General features: G+C 38.6%; 1 protein-coding gene across 1 annotated transcript; it reads right to left on the bottom strand.

Moving 5' to 3' along the window:
* Positions 1-1,516: 1,516 nt before the first annotated feature.
* Positions 1,517-26,002, bottom strand: LOC143020507 (uncharacterized). The gene is made up of 12 exons (XM_076176936.1): positions 25,981-26,002; positions 22,691-22,815; positions 19,784-19,963; positions 17,509-17,902; positions 15,552-15,682; positions 14,245-14,338; positions 12,105-12,244; positions 11,132-11,269; positions 9,060-9,556; positions 6,807-6,983; positions 5,246-5,318; positions 1,517-4,548 (listed from the first exon to the last, which is right to left on the bottom strand). Exons 1-12 carry the CDS (start codon positions 26,000-26,002, stop codon positions 4,465-4,467), a joined length of 2,055 nt encoding a protein of 684 aa, XP_076033051.1. The 3' UTR covers positions 1,517-4,464.
* Between the last annotated feature and the right edge of the window lie 1,114 nt (positions 26,003-27,116).

The following is a 27,116-nucleotide window of genomic DNA, read 5'->3' as shown; positions in this document are numbered from 1 at the left end:
TGGTTAGTTTGAGACAGGGAAGGTTGTGTTAGGTTATGAGCTTGGTTAAGTTAGGTTGAGATTGGTTGGTTATGTTTAGTTAGGTTGTGATAGAAAAGGTTGGGTAGGTTATGAGCGTAGGTTAGGCTAGGTTGAAATAAGTTAGATTAGGTTAGGGTAAGTTATGTTATGTTATGTTAGCTTAGGTTAGGTTAGGCTGAGATAGGTAAGGCGAGATTAGGTTCTAAGGTTAGGCTAAGTTATGTTAGCTTAGTTTAGGTTGAGATAGATAAGGTTAGATTGGGTGAGGTTAGTCTAAGTTAGGTTTGGTAAGGCTAAGTTGGGTTAGGTTAGGTTAGGCTGGTTAAATTAAGCTAGATTATGTTTAATTCAATTAAATTGGGTTATGAGCTTAGGTTAGGTTGAGATAGATTATCTTAGGTTAGTTTAAGTTAGGTTAAATTAGAATAGGTTAGGTTAGGATGAGATAAGTTGAGGCTGGTTAGGTTAGATTAATTTAAGATAGGTAAAGTTAGATTAGGTCATGAGCTTAGGTAGAGATAGGTCAGACTGTTAGATTAAGTCAGGTTACAAGCTTAGGTTAGGTTGAGATAGATAAGGTTAAGTTGGGTTAGGTTACGTTAATAGCTTAGGGTTGGATGGTATTGGTAAGGTTTGGTTGGGTTGGGTAAGGTTAAGTTTGTTATTTTATGTTAGGTTGACATAGGTAAGGTTAATTTGGGTTAGGTTAAGTTGTGAGTTTAGGCTACAATTGGCTGAGACAGATTAGGCTAGGTCATGATAGGTAAACCTGTTCTTGGCCATTTCCCTCTTAATCTTAAGTTTGTCTCTTAAATCGGCAGACCATTCTATTCAAAGGTGACAACAGAACTTACGCCTTTAGAGTTTAGACGCTCAGCTAGGACCAAAATTGGGCTTTGTGTGCTTTGTGTGCTTCGATTTTGGTTAGGTTAGGTTAGGTTAGGGTTGGCTAAATTAGGTTAGGTTGAGTTAGGTTACATCGAGATGTTAGGTTAAGTCAGGTTGGGATAGGTTAGGTTAAATTATGATCTTAGGTTGTTAGGTTAAATTAAGTTATGAGTTTAGGTTGTTAGATTAGGTTAATTTAGGTTAAGTCCAAATATATTATGTTCAGTTAGACTAGACTTAAATAGGTTACAGTAGGCAAGACTAGGTTATGAGGTTAGGTTGAGATAGGTAGATTAGGTTAAGTTTGGTTATGTTGGACAAAGTTATGAGGTTGGGTTTGGAAAGGTTAGGCTAGGTTATGTTAGTTTGAGAGGTTATGTTAAATTAGGCTGAGGTAGGTTAGGTTATGAGCCTAGGTTGAGGTAGGTTAGACTGGATTAGGTTAGGTTTGGTTTTGTAAGATTATGAGCTAAGGTTAGGTTGAGATATGCTAGGTATAACTAGGTTCAAGGTTGTCAAGCTTAGGTTGAGTTTGGGCTAAGCTATTCTAAGTTAAGTATCTATGCATCTATATGTAATAAGGAACGTTAGTTAATCAAACTACATATTACTTAATTACAGTATCTTTATTAATTGACAAAGGATCCAAACCTGTGCAAGATACTTATGCTTAATGCCACTGTATCAACACCTCAGTCGTTCTACAGCAATTTGATGTTTCGTCTGCCTCTTACGACGTCACTTCCTGTTTTCAGTCCTAGAGGCAATAATGTCTTTAGCGTGTCTTTTTTTTTCTAAGAATATTTCTTATGCCATATTTTCCACCACTTATGCTACTTTTAAGGAATTAGTACATGGAATATAAAAGTTGCAAAGAAATATGCTAATTTATATAGGTACACAAAAATACATGTATAAGACACACTCATTCACCCACACATACATGTAAGTGTACATGTATTTATATACATACAACAAATATTTATAAAACAAATGTATTTTTCGTTATTATGCTACTGTATTTGCAGGCCTATAAGTTGCACTTACTGCTTGGAAACATGAAAATTCAGTTTATGTTACTAAAGATATTACCAATACAGCAATACAAAATACTGAATAAAAGGAACAAATTATGTAAAACTATCGAAACTAATGAAATGCAAAATGTCATAATTTAGGTCGACAACGCTCTGATCTACCTCCATCTTTCTACAACATATATTTTAACATTTCTAATATAAGATATTTTAATAGTTGTGCTAAGATTAACACATCCGTACAATATGAGTGAGAAATGTGCTTGAAAGATGGAGACGCCAGTTGCCATATGCATCAGGACATAAAAACGTAACATATAATGCTCTTGTGAATCTACTCATTGTTCAGATACTGCTCCCCGAAAATGTATTTTTAGTATTTTTCAAAAATTATACAAACATATTAAAACACCTTTTTTCAAAACATGTCATTTGAAAATAGGGGTGCTTCTTATATACGCATTTGTCTTATAAGCAAGTAAATACAGTATTTCGCATAGGCATCCAATAACTTATTTTTATGCATTGATTTATTAAAATAATGATGACATATTTCTTTATTTAACTTTCTACATATTCACCAGCTCCTTAATCATCTTGTAATCTTGCGGAGAAAAGGGTAATGCCATGAACGCCCTGGTCCCTACAACCACGTGTGTTTCTTGCCAGATATGTACATGTTATATACATCTTAGTTTAGGTGGTTGGAGAAACCATTATCTGGATACAGGTCATAACTACACCCTTCTGTACTCAACGCATCTCTCTAAATGTCTATATCAGTCCAGCATTACAAAAGTGAGTAGTTGAGTTGAATTGGAGGTCCTTTAAAAAAATGTAAAGATAAACTAGTAAGTAGAAAGATCAAACGAGTTTAATTTGAGTCTAAGTAAGAAGTAAAGATAAGCATGCTACTAAAGTTACATACAAGGAATTATAGATATTACAGGAAATAGCTGGAGTAATTGGGACTTGCAAAACAATTTCATTCACCATCCTCAATAATTTTATGGTTGTGTGATGTTTCCCGCTTAACTGGATTTGTAGAAATCAAATAAAATATGAGAGGGAGAGGTCAGGTGGTGTAATAATAAAATGTACTATATGCCAAGTGTTAAAATGGAACAATGGGGGCGAAATTACGTGATTTGACTAAACAAATTGATGAAGCGAGGGTAAATGTGACAAGATAATGTGGTACGAAGGAATGGAACAATTTACAAACCAAAGCGACATCACACATTCCGAGATTTACTTTTCAAGAGATAAAATAAATGGGAGGGGACTCAAAATCAAACAGTTTTGTAATTAAATAAATGATTGGTCAGAAAGAACCTTGATATGGATGTGAAGGTTAAGGATATATTTATTTATTAATTTATTTTATTCATCTTTACTCAAGTTACTGGGATAAGATTTGTAGGTCAGTGACAAAAAATTAACTGATACTCTTGAAAGGTAAAGGGAATTATAAAGGTGGGGAATGTAATGTAAAAGTATATTATATAATTATTCAAAACATGTTAATGAAGCACAATAGAATGAACTACAGAAGACCACATCAGGTGTCTAGAACCTTACAACATATCCAGCTAGAAGCATTATTAGATCTATTCTGAAAACTATGCCAAAATAAAGCTGATATATGATCTAAAAGGATATAAGCAAAGATGAAAAGGGACATTTTCTAACTAAATAATTGGGTCTCTTATTAAATGAAAAGGTCACTAATCTTTTATAAATTTGTAAAGTGCTGGAGTAAGCTAAACCGAAAGTACATACATATACCAAGGGCTTTTTCCCCCTTACAAGGGAGGTAGCCAAGCTGAAAGTAATATGTCAAATAGAACAGCTTCTGAGGGCAGTATAACTGGGTAGCTGGCTTGGTACAAGAGTGAGGCTAGGAATGAATATAGAATGGGAATTATGGAGAAAAAGGTAGAGTGAGGAACAAGGCAAACCCAAAAAAAACAACAACAAAACGGAAGGGTAGAGTAATTATGTGCCTGGGGATGTGGAGGAATTGGAGAAAGTATAGTTATTTTCTCACTGAAAGGCTGTATACTTTAATTCAAGTTAAGAACTGTTTAATAGATGACCATTTCAACTCTTCTCATCATTCCAATAAAAAATATCAAATTCATACCACCGAACACCGAACATAAATATCAGCGTGTGCCAGACACCTCAGATTATCTAAAGAATGACTGATAACTGCTGAAATGGCCCAGAAGAGCACACCAGGGTTCTGACCAAAGATCATGTGTGCCCCAATTGTGATTTGTTCGTGTGGACTCTAACATCGTAGGACACAGACCGGAGAGATGCGCAGAATACAAAATAAGTGTAGAATGACGGTGGGGCAGATTCTACATCTAAAAACACATAGGGTATTGTATTACAAAGACCCCTAAGGAATGTACAGTGAAGAATTATATGGGTAACTATACATGGTAAGGGGTAAATACTATATCTATGCGGTGGGCTAAAAGAAGCCCCAGGGAGAGATCGTAGCCTTTTAGCCCAGACCGAGCGAGGTGATGGCGTTTGAGACTGAACTGCCGCTGGACTTGCACTGACGGGAAGCACCCCAGTAGCCACCCTGCAGAATCAAAACAAAACGGTTGTTGGAGTAAACAAGCACAGGAAATATTTAAGTTTCCCCATGGTGTGAGTCCACACATTTGTTGGTGAAGAACATTCAAGTCAAAAAGGAAATTTAGATTTGATAAATACGCATAACTAAATTATGTGATTAATTATTTGTGCAATTGTTATTACAATTGTTCTTTTTTTCTTTATTTTCTTTTTTTAAGCATGAGAAGGAAAGGTGGGGAGAGTTGACGAATGAACAATTTTGAACAAAAAGTAAGATTAAAGGAATTCAGAGAGACACATTTGCAGGGCAAAGGTAGCATGGATGCAACTATTGAGCTAAGAAATCATGGGATTAAAACATTAAAAGAAAAGTGAAGCATACTTACAAAGCAGAGAAGTAAGCAATTGAACCTTCATAGTATGGGATTCAGTTAAGGTTGGATATATGCCTTTGAGAAAAGACAGCAGTGACGTAGATTGTGTAATCACTAGCCAGGACATTGTCTAGGCTTGAGGACACGATTTACATCACTACAGGATGATACTTATGTAGACTTATGCAGATTGGTAAGAGCAAAAGATGAAAATGGTAAATGCTGGAGAGGAAGGAAACTCTAGTTCTGGAGAAGACTTATAGTTGGAGGTTGAATGGTTCTTCCTTCGGGAAGAGGTGTTGAGGGTGATGATGTTGAGATACTTACACAAGAGGGAGAGGGCTTGATAGCTGGCACTGTACGCTTGGGGCGATCATGGGGGAAGCGGCTGGGAAGGATGCTGTGAAAAGAAGTTTACATTTCTGAGCTTCAGTTTGCACGAGGATTGTATTTCAACCTAGAAGAACTAAAATTTCATGAAAATACGAAAAAGATCTTATGCATAATCATGCATGTCTTCAACAGAAATCTAAATACTTCTGACCATCTGCCACAAGCTCCAGCTAGACTGTTAAGTTTGGTTATTTTTATTGCATTTGTGTTGACCATGATGTAATTTTGCCAAACCTTCATGTTACTGATGTCAGATGCTTTCTGTTATAAGTAAGATTTTTAAGGAAACATTCTCATCTTGTTTGTATAGGTGGTAGTTACAGAAGGCTGTCTAAAGTTCCTTGTGGTGTACCACAGGGAAGTGTTTTGGATCCCTTACTACCTCAGATACACAAGGGATCTGTTTGAGGTAACAGTTTTGGTATATTGATAATGCTATTCTGCTGCACAATATCCCTTCTAGACCCTATCATATCAATCCATTTGTGTGTCTTTGTTGGTAGATTTTCTTCCGCTGTCTGAATGACACTAGAAATGGAATAGAAAGTTGAACCCAAATTTGGCTGAAGGTATGATTATATTAGTATCTCTTGTTCCCAATTTCCTGTTCATGGTATACTTCTCTTAGGTGGCTCAGGTCTGCAAAAGCTTAGTAAGTCACTTTCTTGGTCTTTCTTTTTTTGATGTTTGAAAGTTGTTCTTTCACTGGTGTTTGAAAAATCTTTCTTTCACTGGTATCATCGTCCTTCCAGAAACTTGGAACAGTTAGACAGGTTTTCATAGTTTTTGGCAATGCCTATGTTTCTGTTTTTTCCAATGTTTTGTACTTCATGATAGGACCCACAATGGGCCGGCATGATGTGATCCTGCAAAACTAGTTTTAAGAATAACCTGCTGCTCATCTTCAAATGCCGTCCACACCTCTTACCTCAATTTTAAGGTGCAATCTCTGTTTCCAGACTGGGTACAAGGTCCATTTTTGTCAATAAACTATATATATATATATACAGTATATATATATATATATATATTTCAACATATAGAGAACTGACATCCAGTGACTAATTCTTCCTCCTCCTAAGAGCTAGTGAAACAGAAACAGACCCACATAATATAATATCTCTTCATTAACAGCTCCCTGGCTACAGGCATCTAATTAAATGGTGTAGAGGCAATCAGTAAAGTTTGGTAAAATATTTCAGAATAGCTATGCACTCCCAAGTGAGATTTCAACCTCCAAAAGGGGTATCAATTTCTTGAGGGACGGCATTATCTTAGCAGAAGTGGATTATGCAAAAAAATACTATATAATTCAATAGAAACTTACCTCATTAGTGACATTGCAAGTTCATAGACTTTGAGGAAATATCCCTTGGCTAAAGAAAATAGGATGGTATCTAGAATATATCAGATTTCTCTGAGAAATGGAGGAGTCTTGTTAGTTATAGGGAACTGAAACACCCACAAAGTCAGACCAGCTGACTGGAAGACTTACATGCTTCTGCATTTGGCGTTGTGGTCTCGTGCTGCTCCTGCCCTGCAGGAGGAAAGACCAGCCTCGATGACATTTCCAGGGGTGGCGTAGGGCAAGGGAGCCCTCTTCACTCGGTGCAAGGGAGACCTTTTGCTTCTTGAGTCTTTATCGTCGTTGGACTGCCCAAAGTGTGAAAGCCTGGGGAAAAAGAAAATGTACGTTGAAGTCTAACATTTTCTTAGATACTGTGACTGTTCTACAAAGACTCCTTCTCACATAATGATATTAATGGATTTATTTATAAAGGCTTGGTACTTTGTTTTGAGCTGTTGAATACACCACAATCAAGGAAGACAAATTTCACCACAAAGGTAGATTCACACTACTACACGACAGCATACTTTTCTCCGACAAAACAAACTAAACATGACAGCATACTTTTCTCCAACAAAACAAACTAAACAATCACTAACATTCACCACAGCAGAAATAATCACAATCCAAACACAAAGTAAATTATATACATCACAACCATTTACATACCACCCTCTACATCAGCCCCTCAGAGCTCCAACCTCTCACTATACTGACAATACAGATATGGATAGATGACATGAATGGACACCACCTTATGTAGCTGCAAACCACCAATGCCATTTTGTGGGAGTTTTCCACAAATTTCTGTGAGAAATTTGCTCTCATGGGATGTTTTGTGGGCAAATTATATGTTGTAATGAACTTATTTGTATATATAATAATTCCTTCTTTTTGTTGTGAAAAATGTGGAAATCCAGATTTCCTTGTGTGAATTTTGTGGTAAAAATCTCACTCGTTTGTGGGAACTGGCATAGATCACAGTGGCAACACTGCTGCAAACAAACAACTGACCAAAGAAGAAACAAAATGCAAGTACGTACAACTCCCCAATCTAAACATATTAAACTCCAGTAAACACCCCACTAGACAACCTCTCCAACACAACAAACAACCTCCCCAAAAATAACAATGTACTCATCCACTTCAACCACAAACACAGTAAATCATTCACAATCTCCCCTCGGACAATTTTCCCAGAAAGACTGACATGGAATTTGAAGGAAAAGTGAAGGCTATATAAGAATGTCAGCATACTACTTAAATATCTGCAACAACCTACAACCTGCACCATGCAACACAACCATGCAAAAGCACATCCACACTCTGATTATAAAAGAAGCACTAAGACTAAACACCAAACTCCCCTAGACATAAATCCTACACAGAAATTCTTGATGCTTGATACTTAAAGTTGTAGAACATACATACATACATACATACATCTACCAATGGCTTTTTCCTCTTTACAAGGGAGGTAGCCAAAATCAAAGGCATACATCCACTCCCACCCATTTCATTACCACATACTCCACTCCCATCCATCACCCCTCCCTCCCTGCTCCTCCTGGATGACGGGCCATCCCCGCATCTACTGTCATAGTGCTCTTGACAAACAAGAACCACACAACACTAGCATGATTGCATTCAAGCAACCATCCAGCTTTAATACAATATAACTCGCAACAGACCTGGCTACATAAACAAAATTCCTCAGAGGCAACCACCACACAGAAGACACCAAACCTCTCAACATACAGTACTCTAACCTTACCCAAATAACAATACATCTTTGAGTGGGTTGTACACAAATCTGGTGGCTACTACTGGCTACCTAGAAGCATTGGTTCTCTAAAGAGAGACCTGGGGAAATGGATTGGCCTGATAAATAGATACCAAGTTCTGAGTCTTATAGTGGCATTGATAACAAAACTTGCAATGGTTGTAAAAGTATCATGTTGTGGGGTCTACCTTTGGAAAGGGATAACATTAGTGATAAAAAGAATATAGTGATTACCAATATGAAATTTTACTTAAGTATGTTTACTTTGATTTGTAATTGTTAAAATGGTATAGATCACTCCCTGTGGGATGAAGGTAATGAAAACATGAAAATCGTCACGGCAAATGTTGACCAATTTCGAATGTGAAGCTCCTTTTATCTTAGTGATGATTGTCATTGCTATTCTAATGGGGATACTTGTGGTAATGAAGAAAATTTACTCTGTTAATACTATAACAATGTTCGTGATGTCATTGTCATCATCATCAATCCTGGCAGAATAGGAGAGGGAGAAGTGGACATATACTTTCTCAATGGCCACAGTTCATCAGGCTCAAAACTGATGTGACTAACAGCAAGTGGAATGACACCCAGAGCTCCTGGGTTGGAATACATACCCGCTGAAGAAGTGGAAAAAGTGTGATGTGGAGCCATTGACCATGATGATAGGTGGCGAGAAAGCGGTGGCGTGTGTAGGCAGGAGACTCATCATGGATTTTCCAAGGCTCTTCCCCACTTTGTTCTCTGGAGGAGTCTTGTGCGAGACCTTGAAGACAGGAACTGCTGACTGTCCAATGACCATGGGCTCTTCTCTATCCGTCTCTTTGATGGGCATTACTGGGGCGCCAATAATGAAGATGGTCGGTGATGATATATCACTGGTGGTCGATATTGTCTTCGTCTTTTCTTTGGATGGGCGACTGCTGGAAGGAGTAGAGCCAGAGATCGGACTGGTTCTTTCCGAGGGGAGAAGGGGGCCATAAGTTTCGATCAGGATCTCGAGCATCTTCGGCTCAAGGACGAGATAACCCGCATCATCGAGGGAAACGCATACTCCCCGAAGCTTGGTCATGTCCATGGAATACCAGCTGTCAGGTGAGCACACTCCTGCTTGCTGCAAATAAAAGAAAGAGTCAGGAGTTGTGTGCAGGAAGCTCAAGAATCACCGTTTGCTAAGGTCACATATCAACAAAAAAAAGTTTAGAGAATAGAGAGAGTAAAAGCCAAAAAAGAATGGTACTTCCTTCAACTACAGGACAAAAACATGTAGCATGAGTTCGAACATTATTCAAAAACTATACAGTGAGTCCTCCTTATACAGTAATTCTTTATCCGGTAAATTCACAGTTAGTATTTGGTAATTACTACCCTCGATTCTATTTATGGCAAGAAAAATTCAAAGATACTGTATCCGCTCGTGTTTTGGAGGTAAAATTAGATATTTTGAAGAAGAAAGAGCAGGGAGAAGGTACGTCTGCCATAAGTCGAAACTTGGGTTCGGTATACGGTAATTTCAATTTGCGGTAAGGTTTTCAGGAACGCATATGTACCGTATAATGAGGACTCACTGTATTACTATTCTCCTGAACAGGGTTTATTAAGATAGTTTTAATTTCATTTGTTCAAAGATGGGCTCTCAATTGAATGCCCTCATCTAACATAAAAAAGAATGAAAATTTGTGAAACATGCTCCCATACTGGAACAAACTTCCTGCAGAGGCAGTGCAATGTAGTTCAGTTGGAAGCTTTAAGATTCGTTTGGATAAACACCTAAGCAAGATGCTGTAATGACTGCCATTTATTTTCTATTATTTGTTTATTTGTTTGTTTTATTATTTGCTTGAGTTTTATTTATTATTAGTTATCTGTCAATTTATTATTATTTACTATTTACCTTTTTGTTTATTAACTATACCTATGCATTTATTCTATTTATTATTATTTATATTATTATAAGATAAGAGGGAGGGTGCAGGGATGTGGAGTGTATTCAGGGATGGAATGGGTGGGAATGATTTTATGCCTTTTCCTTTTTGGCTACCTCCCTTGTAAGTATGTATAATTTTCTTCCACATCCGACCTAGTTATGGACCAAAAGGTCTCCTGTTGGTATGCTCCTCCTTTGAAATCCTTTGTAATTATCCAATTATAGAAGAATATAGAATGCCTCTGGTCCATTAGATGATGACAGAATCAGGATTTTCCAGTCAACTACATTGATGACTAGTGTCGTCTCCCTTTGCAAATTTTGCTCTGGCTAATGCCAAAATGCTTTCATTTACTTGAATAGCCACATCTATATTTACAATGTGTACATACATACATATACCAAAGGGCTTTTTTTCCCCCTTACACAGGAGGTAGCTAAAAGACAAGTCATAGAAACCACTCCCACCCATTCCATACCCTACATACTCCACTCCCGTCTACTCTCTTCCCTCCCTCTTATCTTGGCATCTCCTGGATGATGGGTCATCCCTACATCTTGCCCACTGCCCTGGGTCAGAAGTAGTGTTACAAGACACACCACATCCACAGCAAGGCCGCTTCATTACTTTGGCGACCCCCGCCCTCTCCGTCCCCTCATGCAGAAAAGGAGAAGACGGGGAGAAATCCCTTCGGGCTGCGTCAATTTATTTTACAATACATACTGTTAATTACCTCAGACTGCCATGGTTGGCTCACTCACCTGTCCGATCTGGTAACAACGTCCATCCTTGAGGGCAGGTACGTAGGGAAGATCCTTTGGACCTCTGCGAAGGTTCTGTCCACCACAAGGGTCTGGCACACATTCAGGAGGCAAGGAGAAGTCCTTGAACCAAAGAACCTAAGGAAGGGGAAGGTTACAAGTAAGCATGGCACTGGGAAATGAACAAACGCTGGAGCAATGAAGAACTCTCCTGAGGTTATGTGACTTGTGCTAGGGTAATTGGTTTTGTGACACTTAAAGAAAATGCTAAGGGCAAAGATCTTTACCTACATAGAATAACAAATTTAGACTAGCCAGTTAAAAACAAACAGTGTTGTGGGTGTAAATACAGCCAAAGAATTATTTGTCATAATATACATTAACTATTTGAAGCCCATAGGTTCCTTTGAGTTAGATAATTTGAGATTTGCCATAACAGTCTGTAGTCCCAAATGGACTCCAAAGGGTCAAAGAATAGGCAAAGAAGGTTAAGAGGAACTTGAAAATGGTTTTGTCCATTAAAGAGAGCACTCGGTTATTAAGGGAAGTAAGGAAGGGAGAGAGGGGATGAAATAAATGGGATGTTAGAAAGTATTTTGGAACAAAGGCAGAGAGAAAGCCCAAGTAAGAATAGCACCATGGAAGAATACAAGGTCATGGATGATAAGAAGATGGTATTTGTTAGGATTGGCACTTTGATATAAATTTACATGCTGCTGATGTGGGTGTGTAATCACATGATTACATGTACATGCATATACAGAAGCATATGCATGCCTGTAGACACAAATATGCTTCCAGTCATGCACACACACACACACACATACAAGAATCTAAGAACAAACTAGATGCTGAGAGATGCAAAGATGGGTCACTACAAGCATAGCTCCCCTTCCTGTATAATACAACTAGGTAAATACATGCATGAACATAGGCAGGAGCCTAATAACGCCTATTATCATAAAACACTGACTTGGCCCTTATTGCACGTGCTGCCGGTTGCTAAGACATTCTCGCAGACATCATCGTCCAGGTCATCATCGGCTTCGTAGGTCCCATCAGGGCAGCCACAGACTGGAGTTCCAAAACTAGTAGAGAAGAGGCGTCGGCCAGCTAGAGAGAGAAAAAGAGGTTATTGCACTTTATCTTGATCTTCTATGGGTTTTAGAGGTTCCTTGGCTGGTGCCACATATGAACAAAGGATGAAGCTATTGCTAGCATTAAGTTAGTTGTATATATGTGATACTTTTGTCCCGGTGTTGTGTTTATGTGCTCAACCTGCTGTTAATAATGCTGACAGCCCATGTCCAAATTGTAAAAAGAAAGAAAAAAAAAAAAAAATCCTAACAGTGCCATTGCTGATGTGACCCTTTCCTTGGAAGAACATAGATTATAGGACAAAGGGTTCAAGTAGAAAATAGACCAATTCACTGAGAGTTGGTAAACAAGGAACAGATTGTAAGATGTTAGTGAAGGTTCACTAAAAGAAGAGGTTTTCACAATGGAACCGGTTTAATATGAACCAGGAGCAATGTCTGTCTGTCTATACACCAAAGGCTTTTTCCTCCTTATAAGCGAGGTAGCCACCCAAAGCATGCACCCACCTCCACCCACCCCCACTCCCCTCCATCACCTATTTGTTTCTCTTTTATCCTAGCTTCTTGTGGAACAATGTCAGAATTCAAATGTATAGGTCATCACAGATGAGCCAGGAATTACAGAATTGGAGCTAGGTGGAAGGGGAGGAGTTTTCATGATAGAGTACTTACCTGCTCAGGATAAAGTACAGTGGAATGATTTGAAGGACTAAAGGATCTTTTGAAACGAGTTACAGGGTTGGAAACTTGCTTTCAGTTGGCTGCAGGAGGGAAAGTAATAGCATCAGGTATCGTGGGAGACAGCACTTCTGCTGTCAAAGAGTTAGGATGAGATAAACATAGGTTTGTACCAGACTACGAGTATAAACAGCACTGAAGTCCACAAGGATGACGAAGATTCATTTAAGAAAGAAGATGATCATGAGTACAGTATATCTTAGATAGTACATAATAATTTTGTTGATGTCATGGTACGGGGGTCCTCAAGTTATGACGGAGTTGCTTTCCTATTCAACATCGTAAATGGATTTCTGATATAAGTCGGAACCAATCTAAGTAAGCATCTTTCATGGTGATTGCTTTCCTTTTCTTCAATGCACTGCCATCATAAGAGTCTGCCTTATGCTTGGGAGCCATAATAAAGAAAAGAAAGATAGAAAAACGACAACAAGAGAGAGAATGATAAGTAGTAAATTGAAATGGTACTTCCTTCCTTGGTTTATCATCGCATGTTGATTAATTTCTCCAGCACACTCGCCAACTAGTTCTTTGTATTATTGGGGAAAAATAATAATTATAATAAAAAATAAGATGGAATAAAATCAGCAGTACCTCCATCGTAACCACAAAATGGTGTTAGTAGAGACTTGTAAAATGAGGACTCCTTGTAGTTAAAGTGGATCAATCAATTGATCTGTTTTCCCAGTTTTCTTTTGCAAAAGACCCACAGTACTCAGGAATTGGATTTCTTGGGGGTCCAAAATAAGATCATACATACTTATTGGGTTGGAGTATATCATTAGCAGAAATATATCAGTATAGAAGGGGCATTATTGAAAGATAAAAACCACTCTTTGTCAAGCCAATCTGTAACCCTCGAACCCACAAACTTTCAACTCAAGATTTAATCAACTGCAATGTACGACTATTCCAGGCTAAACTGAACAGTGATTAGATGGAACATAAATACACACATATCCCTAGGGATTTTCCCACCTTACAAGGGAGGTAGCTAAAGTCAAAAGGCATAAATCCACTCCCACCCATTTCATTCCCACACACTACTCCCATGAAACAGAACACAAATGTATGAAAACATTGATATCAAAGAAGAAATGAGACTATAACTGTAGGAAGGTGCAGTGAGAAGACAATATAGACAACCAAGACAAAATGGGGCCATAGCTATGAGAAGAATCTTATAAGTTTAAAGACATCAATTCATAAAGACATGAAGATGTACAACTGAGTTTGTAGAGCTCTGTGACATCAATGGCATGATGGCGGTCAACTTACGTGGGCAAATTCCAGGTTCGTTGGGATCGTGGCACTTTTGGTCTCCAAAGACAAAGACACGGTCAGGGCCGCACAGGCGTGGAGCACAGTAACCCTGAAAGATTAAATTGGATTAGATAAATCTATTTTTTCTTTTATTTATTTTTCTTAATTAAATGACTTTTGATAGTTGTAGGAGAGAAGGATGTGAGGTGGCTATGCTCTGACATATCAATCCTTCTTGAAAAGGGGAGAATGTCCTTTAATATGTCAATCGGACAATCATCCAGGTCTTTTGCATAGGCCCTGTAATTCCAACACAGGCACTGCCACCTGACCTGTCTGGGCCATAAATCACCCACAGAGATTTTGTGTTGTTGTTTGGACAGGGTTGTGTAAACTAAGGTTCTCTGTACTGTCTGTGCTGGTTACATCTGGAGTAATTGGAGTCTGATGCTGATGAGATTTCTGTGTTGGATTCAAGAAAATGACGACTAACTAGTTTATGGAGATATTTTGTTTAGATTTTTTCTTTTCTATCTTTTATTAATAATCAACTTGCTTTTCCTAATAAATAAAAAAGAGAAATCTACACTCATTCCTTTTCATGTGTTATTTCCAGTGTTTCACTTTTTTTTTTTTTTTTTTGAGAGCACGAGATAGAAAAAAATTATTTTGTCTATTTTTTCTCATGGTTTTATTGAATCAATTATGATGTCAACAGGATCAGTAAGGACTCACAAGGTTAATGGGAATCAAATTGAGCTTATTTAGCTGTGAAGTGAAAATTAAGTCCCTGTGTACTAACTAATGATGACTTCTTTTTCCTGGCTGTCTTTACCTCTGTTACAGACCAAAACAACCTAGGTTATAGACCTAGTATAGACCAAAAAGTCTCCTATTGGTATGGTCTTCCTTTGCAATCTTCCTCTGATAAGGATCCACCCAAACCAAGACCCCATTCTTCTGCATAAAAAAAAAAAAAAAAACTTATTTAGCCTGGCTGTTCCTACTTCTCTGTTGAAGACCCTTCCAAATCCTGACCCCTTTTCTCCTGCATAGAAAGAGGTATAATAAAGAGTCTTTTACCCTGGCTGTCCTTACCTCTCTGATGAAGATCTGTCCAAATCCTGACCCTTTAATTCTACATTAAAATGAGTTCATTAACCTTAATTGTCCTTAACTTCTCTAATGGGGACGAGTCTAAACCCTGATCCCTTTTTTCTTCATTAAAATGAGGCCATTTAGCCTGCTTGCCATTACCTCTCTCATGAGGACCTGTTCAAACTCCAACCTCTCTCTCCTCTGTAAGAAAAAGATTTACTTACCTTCTTCGTATGAGGATCCATGAGAACGTACTCTGTCTCATCGCAAGGTCCCTGTGTGAGGAGTTCATGGCAGTCGCCATCAGGGAAGACGATTTCATCGCGGTCACAAGAATCGATGTTGTCATCAGGTCCTGAGGGTCAATTGTAATTATTATTTCGAACTATGTGTTCTTTTCATTATCTGCACTTCATGTATATTGATTCATTGCCAAATAAACTTATTATTATTATCATAAGATCTCTTGAGTTATGTTGTGAGGACCAAAACATAATAAAGAATGGTTGAGATGAAATATTACATATGATCAACTCTTTCATTGCTTTGAGATCAAGACTTCATAAAGAATGTTCGAAATGAAATGTTAAGAATGATAAACTCTTTCATTATTTTGAAGATCAAGACATAAAAAAGAATATTTGAAATGAAACATTACAAATTATCAGCTCTTTCATTATTTTGACGGCCAAGGCATAATAATGTTCAAAATGGAAAGTTATGAATTATCAATTCCTTCATTACTAAAGAAATCCTCATCACTCCCTTCCTTTGTTATAGGCATTGATAGCTTCTTTATTTATATGCTGGTCTCTCTATATCATAAGTAATACATGTAGGTCTACATATTCACAAGAATGGGTATGTTTCAATATGGACAGGGGCGGATTACCCTATACATCATGTTCGCCATGGTGTAGGGCCCCAAGCATTTAGAGGCCCACAAACCTTATAGACCCGACCCATAATGAACACCAACCCACATTATGATTTATGGGAATCCCAGAAATCTACATGTATTGTATAATTAATGCATTCTGATTTTTCATATTGTTTAATTAATGCACTCTGATTTTTCAATAAAACATAAAATTGTTCAGATTTTGTATAATTTACTGAAGGGGAGGGAGCCAAAAACTGTGGTTGGAGTAGGACCCAATGTAAGCTTAATCTGGTCCTGATTGTGGAAGTGCTAAAGAACACAAGGACTGTGTGGGATGGGAAGGAGCAGAGAGAGCAATGAATGGTGGGATGAAGAGATGAAGGCAGAAGAGAAGCGAGTTTACAAAGAAGAAATGAGGAAGCATACAAGAGGCATAGAGGCAAGAGTTCATAAGCAAAACACAAGGTGAAGGAGACCATAACAACAGATGTGAGGTGGGTAAGTGGTTGACTAAGAAATATAATAGAAATATGTTCTGGAAGGATGTGAAGAGAGTGGGGAGGTGAGTGGAGCAGAAAAGAAAGGATAACAAGTGTGGATGGACAGATGTGGAAGTGGTGGGTGGAAGGCGGAGTATTTTAAGGTATCTTTCTGGCGGATGAAGTTGGGGGAGGAGGGTGACTATGTAATGAAGCAATTGGGGTTCACTAGTTCTGGCTTTTAATCCCTGCAATGGAGGTGATGTGCCTCACTGCATTGCCTTAGAACTGTGTAGTGGAGAAAGGGGTGACCCCGTCATCCATGAGGTGCTAAGATGGGAATGGGGGGTGTGGGATCAGGGCCATAGACAGGAATTAAATTTTGGAGGATGATCATGCAGGGGGGGGGGGGGCTGATGTTGTACTGTGCCCACACACACAAATATATGATCACTGATAACATTTGATATGCCTGTGATGATAGCTACAATTTTATATTCTATGAATATACACCATGTATCACAAATTCACCATAAACTTAGCTTATCTTTGTAAGTTTTCCGGTGTAGTGTATTTATAATACTTTTGAGTAAAAATCAATTGGGGGGGGGGGCTAATTGGATTTTTTGGGGTCTAAGCCCCCCCCACCCCCACCACACCTGAATGGGTGTCAGATGCCTGTAGGAAAGGTATGGGATGGGTGTCCGACTTGACCATATCTTCTTATGAGAAGTCAACGGCCTTTTGTTACATAAGTATATATATGCATGTTTGTATTGTTCAAAAACGTCATTTAGTGATGCATCACATGTCCCTCACCTGTATAATGTGCCACTAAAGTTGGAATCGGAATGTTGAGTTCCGCTTGACGTCTCCGCCTGTTCTTCTTCTTTTTCTTCTTCCCTTCCGCCTCTTCCGTCTCCACCTTCTTCACGTCGATCCCCCCTTTGTCATTCTTGTCTTCGGTCTGGAACTCCGCCTGGCCCTCTAAAGGCGTTATGACGTCAGACTCATCTGCCTCTCTTCCAGCATCCAAGATTCCAGACCCATTCTTCGCCAAAAGAAAGCCTAGATCGGCATCGTCTTTGATATGGATTGTCAACAACTCCCTTATCGTTCCCAGAAGGTCGAACTGGCTTCCAGTCTCTGGAGGTTCCTCAGTGACTTGAACCAGACTGGCGGGAATGTCACCCAAGACTAAAAAGTCTGGATACTGGAATGGAAGGAGAGCGTGAGTGTATCATAGACCAAATTTCTTGGGAGGTTATGCAATCTGTGGAGAATATTGTGAGTTCCAACAGATCTAACCACCTCTTTTAATAAGTAAATGTTGATCATGTAAATTTAATCTAGGCGGCCGCCCCACCAGCTTAATACTGGTGTACTCCTATAACTTAACAACGTTCACAAAGAAGCCAAAAAGTAGAAGCACGTAAACACGGATATGTAACATGAAACTTATGTTGTTCAGTAAATCCTAACCTAGCTATTCCATAGAAAGAATATCATTTCAAATGAAAAAAGAAAAGTTAAAAGTGCATTTGCGTTAGGTTGTTCAATAGCTCCTAACTTGGGACAAAACCGCCACACTGAGAACCAAATCGGTTGACCAATATGACGACGACATCAGACTTCGGGTAGTTTTCAGAATCGACATTAATATATGGGAACAATTTGGATGATGTCATTATTATAGCTTACACCATGAGAGAGTTTTTAAGATCTTGTATTTAACCAATCCCAAATTGATATAAAAATATGGAAGGAAAACAAAGAACAAGTAAGCTAATTTTTTTTTTAAAGTATCAACTCCGGGTAGTGATAAGAAGAGGAAAGGAGAATTTAAAATTATACGATAACTGCAGTTGTATTTATGATATCTCAGTTATCTTTTGATAGAACTTTTGCAGCATTACTTGAACATACGTTTGTCGTGTCTGTATGCGAAGCAAAGATAAAGTCATAGCAATGTCATCGATGAGAAGAGACTATTCATATGGTAGAGTCTGTTTCTGCCTCTCCGTTGCCGCCTTAATTCTATTTTCAACAATTTGTTTATTATTTAAAATGTATATATAACTTCATTATAGGGATATAGTAATCATTATTCTGGCTATATATTCCTAAAAATTATACCATTTCACAGGGTCAGCTACTTCATAAAAATAAATGTTATTTACTATTTGTCGGCTTTTAAAAATAAACGACTTTTATGAAACGTATACAGCAATTACAAAATTCAGGAATTTCTGGGTACAAGTTATAAAATTTCAGTAACCAGAGAGGACGAGACAATATATAAAGTTACACTATTTATCTTGTGATTTCAAACAGTGCACACAGTGCGCCAACCGTTGAGAATTAGAGTTAAGACGACTTCGGTAACAATATTTTGTTTTTCAAATCTCCAAATATCAAACCAAGAGGTGGCAAACCTATACGAATTCTAGACATATTGTTGAATTTTTCTTAGAGATGTCTAGATTTATATGAACGAAGATATAATCTAGTTATTTAAACGGAGGCAGGATGTTGAAGGAAAAATAGCCCAGTGTAATAACCACTTTAAGCAACCAATGAGAAGGGCAAAAGAAAGAAAACGGAAATTTCATGACGTCACTTCCTTGACCCAAAGATGATCCTACGTTTTCTTTTATTAAACATTCCAACCATTGGTTGAATTCATCTATTTCTTTGGTATATTTCCCTATAAAAGTGACTTTGGACTGTAGGGGAATCTGAGGTCTTTCTAGTATTGCTTGCTTACAGATTACGCAGTCAATAGCCTCAGACAGGGCGCCCGCACTTCTTGCATAATTATTTATTGATGAAAATACATTAAATGCAGGACCTTCACGACCGTTGACATAGGTCGTGCGTCCCAAATGCTCTCCGATTTTTTTTTAGTCCAACGAAGAACGAAGAAGAAAAGTAAGACAAATTTTCAATACGCATAGTGCTCACGTCACCATGCTCGTGCGCGCGCGCTTTGCGTGAAATCCAAAGAACCCAACCAGAAACTCTTATTACGTGAGGGATTTATTATTCTTATTTACTAGAAATAGTACAAACATAAACCAACAAACTAACACACCTCGGGAGCTGCAATTTTGGAGGTGGTTTCGACTGCACATTTGGCCAGACTGGCCAGTGCCGACGTGAGGCCGATAATGGCCACTCCTTGCATGGTCCAGAACATTGAGGCTCCGTAGGCTGCACCGGCGTTGTCGCAGGTGATGTTCGGGCTGATGGAGTATGGGTTGTCGTCTGGAATCTGCAACGGAAACGAACAAGTTGATCAGTTTCTCCAATTTTTTTAAAGAAACAAATATGCAAATAAATGATTATGAAAGATTATTTTGAGTAATTATATTAAAAGAATTGTCTTGATCACTTCAGACATATTTTTGTATAGAATTTATTTAAATTTCTGAAATGACACTAATGGAGGTTGAATACCTCGAATTCAGTTACTTTTATTCGTAACTATTTTTTAATAATATTGTTTATACATTTATACACTTGTAACATATACATTATATTTATGTACACATACCGACATTTAGATGCATTTAACAAAACATATAAAAAGGGGATAGGACATAAGCAGAAAAGGGGGTGACTATACAATATATATGTACACATGCATATCAAAACAAACCATAATGAGAGAGGACGTAAGTAGGTAAAAGGAGTGACTTTACATTATATATGCACACGATGCATATCAAAACAAACCATAATGAGAGAGGACGTAAGAAGATAAAGGGGTGACTATACATTATATATGTACACGTTTAAATGCATATCAAAACAAACCATAATGAGAGAGGACGTAAGCAGATAAGGGGGTGACTATAGAAATGTAAGCTGTTTTTCTGGATGCAAATTCAAAATGTGTTTTGCATGGTTTTATAAGTTAGTTTACTATTTACACAATCTAACAATCTAGAACATTTCAGACAAATTTGGCATAATTCGAGTAACGTTTTTTTCGGTGATTGAATTACTAGATAAAGAGGTTGAGATAGAACAAACAAACAATAATTAAAGCTAAACAGAGGACAGTAGTACCCAAAAATAATAAAATGAAAATAAAAAATAAATAGCTAAAGTAATAATAATAATAGTAAATCTACTAACAATAACCAACTAGTACGAAATCACCAAAACAATTCAAGAAAAAAGAAAGAAGAAGGACCGTGACTGAATTGACGAAAATCTCAAACTCCTTGACAATCTTATCAACACTTCAGTAAGATTAAGTAAGAAGACTAAGCAAGGGAGTGGGTCTGCCCCACATCTATATCAACTTCAACTTCCATTCCAAAATTTCTCTACACGAAATATAGCCCGTGGGAGTGACATTCTACTACTACTACTAAAATGATAGTAATAAAATAATAATAATAATAAAACAATAATAATAATAAAATAATAGTAATAATAAAATAACAATAAAATAATGATGATAATAATAATAAATAACAATAATAATAATAATAATAATCCCCCTTACTTATGCCCAGTAGTAGTAGTCGTAGTAGTAGTAGAAGTAATGACAGTAGTAATAGTGACAGTAGTAGTAGTAGTGGTAGAAGTAGTAGTAGTAGAAGTAGTAGTAGTAGTAGTAACCCAACATCAAGACCAAAGGGACAAATACTTTTTAGGAGCGAAAATGCATGTTTGTACAAGGTTCTGAGAAAGTACTGTTCACACTAGCGGTTTCAACCGCCGCGGTTCCATTACAATGCAAGTCATTGGAGGAATTCACACACAACCGCACATTTTTTCTTTTGAGTATGCGGTACCGCCGCGATTTCCGCGCGGTTCAAACCGCTAGTGTGAACAGGGCATAACAACAACAAGGGGTCCGGACGGGTGACAGTCGCTAAAAACTAAAAACTAAAAAAAAAAAAAAAAAAAAAAAAAAAAAAAAAAAAAAAAAAAAAATAAAAAAAATCAAACGCATATACGCACGCACGCGCGCGTACACACACACCAATGACAGAAACGCTGGCGATGGGCGGCGAAGTACAAACCCGATTAAGTAGATTAACGATCGTTTCACACGTATCGACTTTTTGCCGTGCGCCGTCCACGACACGACGTCGTAATCTCAAATCACCATGAGTGTCTATGGACGCTTTCACACGTCACGACCACGTGTGAAGGCGTCCATAGACACCCATGGTGATTTGATAGCACGGCGTCGTGTCGTGGACGGCGAAAAGTCGATACGTGGGCGGAACAACCACAACCACCACAATCACAACCATTCCAATACGACCAAACCGGACAAGGCTATTATAGTGAGGCACAGAGGCTGTTTCGTCACCCAGTGGACAGACTGGGGGTCCTGCAGTGGACCAGGGCGAGCATTTATATACATAGTGAAGAGTATTCAGGCCAATTTACCAGTGATATCTGCAGGTCAGGTCAGGTTGGGTCGATAGGCAGAGCTAAGGTCAACGCAAATTGATTGTCAGGTCACGGGCAGGGCAGTGGGATTGGGCACAGGAAAGGTCATGAGCATAAACTAACATACAGAGGTAATTTTGAGGTCAAATTAGGTCACTTGCGTTCAGTAGGACTGGGCACAGGAAACATCAAGAGGATAAACTTATATAGAGAGGTCAATTTGAGGTCATTTTAGGTCATGTCCAGTGGGACTGGGTACAGGAATGGTCGTAAACGTAAACTAAATTGCAGAGGTCAATTTGAGGTCACTAGGTTAATGTTAGATTCATCAGGTCACGGACAGGGCAGTAGGACTGGACACAGGAAAGGTCAAGAAGGTTCACTAGCACCCAGAGGTCAATTTGAGGTCATTCTAGGTTAATTCATCAGGTCACTAACAGTGCAGTAGGACCGGACACAGGAAATGTCGAGAGCATAAACTAGCATGCAGAGGTTATTTGAGGTCACGTCCGATGGGACTGAGCACAGGAAAGATCAAGATGATAAACTAGCATGCAGAGGTCAATCTGAGGTCACTTACGTCCAGTGGGCAGCATAGCCACGGGACCACAGGACACAGGAAGGGGGAGACTATGAGCAAGATGACCCACAGGATGGTCCGTCCGATGAACTCCTCACAGGGCAAATCCACGTGGAGGATGTAACCTTATGTGGAAGTGGATGTGTCAGGTGGATCAGATCCAAACAGGGAGTGGATCCGTCAGGTGGATCAGACCCAAACAGGGAGTGGGAGTGGATCCGTCAGGTGGATCAGATCCACACAGGGAGTGGGAGTGGATGTGTCAGGTGGATCAGATCCAGACAGGGAGTTGGGGTGGATGTGTCAAGTGGATCAGATTCGAACAGGGAGTGGGAGTGGATCAGATCCAGACAGGTGAGTGGGAGTGGATATGTCAGGTGGATCAGATCCAGACAAGAGGTGGTGGTGGATCCATCAGGTGGATCAGATCCAGACAGGGAGTGGGAGTGGATGTGTCAGGTGGATCAGATCCAAACAGGGAGTGGATGTGTCAAGTGAATCAGATTCAAACAGGGAATGGGAGTGGATGTGTCAGGTGGATCAGATCCACACAGAAAGTGGGGGTGGATGTGTCAGGTGGATTAGATCCGAACAAGGAGTGGGAGTGAAGGGAGCGCCAGGTGGATCAGATCCGAACAGGGAGTGGGAGTGGATCAGATCCAAACAGGAAGTGAGGGTGGATCCGTCAGGTGGATCAGACCCAAAGAGGGAGTGGGAGTGGATCCGCAAGGTGGATCAGATCCAAATAGGGAGTGGATGTGTCAGGTGGATCAGATCCGAACAGGGAGTGGGAATGGATCAGTCAGGTGGATCAGATCCGAACAGGGAGTGGGATGGATGTCAGGTGGATCAGATCCAAACAGGGAGTGGGTGTGGATGAGTCAGGTGGATCAAATCCAAACAGGGAGTGGATGTGTCAGGTGGATCAGATCCACACAGGGAGTGGGAGTGGATGTGTCAAGTGGATCAGATCCGAACAGGGAGTGGATCCGTCAGGTGGATTAGATCCAAACAGGGAGTGGGAGTGGATCCGTCAGGTGGATCAGATCCACACAGGGAGTGGGAGTGAAGGGAGTACTGTACTTTTAAAACCTTTCTCTAGGTATACTTACGGAAACTAGATTTCATAGATTATCTATCAAGACACCTAATATTATCTAGAAAACAAGGTCAAACTCTACTTTCTATAAAGGTCACACTTTTAATGTAAAAAAAAAATCACATTTTTCTAACAAAATGGCGATGATTATGTGGATGGTTTGGAGATAGTGAGGATAGTACAAAAGGAAAAGAGTGGATAGTTTGAATAAGGATTGAAAGAGAATTGAAGGATTGAAGAAGGATCGAGGATTAAATAAGAATAGATTGTGATTCTAAGATGAGATGGATGGATGTGTAACAAGGAGAGGAATTGATCAAGAAAGGTATACGTCTATCCATCCATCTATCAATCAATTAATTTATTGTCACAGGTTGTCAAAGACACGGTAACCTGGTAATTTGGTAACTTAGTGGTGTAATGGGTAACTTTCACAAGTAACTTGGTAACTTACTGGTATGGTGGTACATCATATATTTTTTTTAGTTGATGGTATTTTTGAGAAAAAAAAAATTGTGTTGTGTGTTAGGTGTACCAGAGGTGTTGGAGAAGGAGGGAGGAAGAGGAGGAAGAGGAGAAGGAAGAAGAATGTGCAAAACAATTGTCTTTCGCGAATAAACACGGTAAACATGAATATTTTTTAACTGACAATCTGTCTGATAAATGTTATTATATGTAGTGTATACTTCCAGGTATCTGTATGCGTCTATTATATATGAATGCAAGAGAGATTTGTATTTTCATTAAAAATTCGTCTTGATTTAAATCTACTGATTATCTTAAATCCTCTATCAAACAACAATAATTTAGTTATATATTTCTGGTTGTCGTCAAACGTTTAAAATCAAATGTCGAGAAAAAAATGTCGACAAAATGTCGAGCAAAAATTTAATTTAATTTCATTAGATAACTTGAGTCTTTATTCCGTTTTTGTGGCTGTGGTTACTTGATTTCATTAATTTATGGGTTGATAAATAGAAAAAAATAATATATCTTAAGAATCAGCCAGAAGTCACAGTTCAAAGAAATAAAGTAATTTTTACGTCAAAGAAAAGTAAGTTATTTCGTCGTATTTGATCAACATGAAACCGTCCACTTTTCTTAAACAATCTCACTAGTAAATATAGTGTAAAGAAAGAGTGGAGTAGCACAATACCTATGAAGGTGAGAGAAAGAAGTATATATTCTGGCTTTTGTTAACATAAAATTAATTAAAAGATTAATGATAACGAAGCCGTTGATTTTTGTTGGCTGTTTGATACTTGGACGTGACAGGACGGGTCGACGCGACGGTGAGTCAGCATTCGCGGGTAACTGGACGACACAAAATGTCGACAATCTAAGGCCACTGTTCGTATGCTCGATCACGGAGATTGATTTACGATAAGACAAACATTTATGTTTATTTTTTATTTCATCTTATTTTGTTTTATCTTTATTAAGTTTATATTTATTTTATTTATCTGCATATTTATGTATTCATTAATTAATTAACGTGTTTATTTTACATATTTAGATTTTCTATATACCAAGTGCGTTTTTTGAGAAATGCGATAAAAGCATACATTCTCCAAATTAGAAAGAATAAATCATCCTTTTTAGCCAGAACAAAATAGCTAAATTATCCAATGTTTCAAAGGTGATTAAACACGCACACGCATGTGTACATGAACAAAAACAAAATCTACATGTACGTATCTATGCGCGCGCTCTCACAAGAATGAAGACAGATGTCGACAGTTTTTGTGATGAACTCATATTCATGCCAGAATGGATCGTTGTCTAAGGCTGGTGACAGAAAAACAAACCAGGAAGCAGAAGTGGATTAAGTATACACACATACGCGCGCACGCGCGCGACTCGACGGCGTAGTGGTAGCGTTCGGGGCCGCCACCACGGCGGTCCGGGTTCGAATCCCGCCCAGGGCTGAAATAATTTCAAAACCGCTGCGCTGCGAGTCGTTACTCTAACTCGCGGCCGGGGAGTTGTGTGTGTGTGTGTGTGTGTGTGTGTGTGTGTGTGTGTGTGTGTGTGTGTGTGTGTGTGTGTGTGTGTGTGTGTGTGCGTGTAAGGTCAAAGCATTACCCACAGATCGGTCATATATGAGCTCTGAGCTCTAATCCGGGAGGGTAATGGCTGTCGATCACGAGTCCAACACGTGATCCAAGACTATGGTGAATCATATACGTACCTCCTAAAGAGTCACCCCACATTATTGTTGTTTGTTTGTTGTTGTTGTCACAGCAAGGTCCTTGTCGTCTTCGTCACTGGAAAAACGCCTGTAATTTCGTCTTCACTGCAACTTAGGTAATGTCACTGCAAACCTGAGTTCAATTACTGTATGTCACTGTAAACCGTATGTTTTTTGTCACTGTCGTCAGCCTGTCACTGTATGGTATAATTATTATTATTAATTACCACTATAATTTCATTGCTATTATTATTATACTATAAGTATTATTAAATACTACTATAATTATTTCATTGCTATTATTGTCATTATTATAGTATAATTATCATTATTACTATTATTGTTATTACATTTGTTTTACTTACCACGTCAGCAAGTCGTGACAATCTGTCATAACGGCATGTCGTCAATAGCCGTTACTTCCAACTACTCCGTCGTTTTGGTCGTCGTAGTATATTTACGTCGACAAAGTCTCTCGTCAAATCACAGTCATAAATCTAAGTCTAAAAAAAAAAGAGAAAGTAAAATAGTCTCTTTAGCCAGTTCAAAGTTCAACAGTTATGGGATAATATCCCGGTCTCAGAATGTTCGTGATAACATTGATTTAGCAGGTGGCCTCGGTCCTGATATTGATATTACCCAAGATACAAGAACGAGGGCTAAAAACATGACCAGAACAAGGTTGGCACTCTTTGTCATGTCGAACACAACTCCCCCTTCATCGATGTACGAACACCATGGCAACTTTCACTATAGGGCGATTCTGCGCATGCGCGGTTGATGTCGTCTGGCAAATGTTTACATATTTGAACCGCCAAAACTGGCGCCGCCGCCATAAATTTCACCGGCAACATCGATTCACGGTTGAAAGCGAAAAACTTATAAACAAATTTGGCTCGAACAGCAATTACGGGGATTATTGTGGCTAAAGACATTCGCCCATAAATCAAATGAGCAAGTTCTTTGTATGTTGTAACAGACTCACTTGCATAAGGATCAATCTCGATTGGGCTAAATGTCACGCGTGCCGTTTGTGTTTCATAAAGTTTCAAGTCGTTACAAAATGGAACAGTTTCTTCGATCTCCTAGATTCCTTATTTTTCTTAATCAACAGATCCACGAAGACTAAATGCTCT

The sequence above is a fragment of the Oratosquilla oratoria genome, chromosome 40 (genome assembly GCF_046742065.1).
Source record: "Oratosquilla oratoria isolate Oo_2021 chromosome 40, ASM4674206v1, whole genome shotgun sequence".
Taxonomy (NCBI): domain Eukaryota; kingdom Metazoa; phylum Arthropoda; class Malacostraca; order Stomatopoda; family Squillidae; genus Oratosquilla; species Oratosquilla oratoria.
The sequence above is the reverse complement of the archived record's forward strand: the minus strand, read 5'-3'. Positions and strand labels throughout refer to the sequence as shown.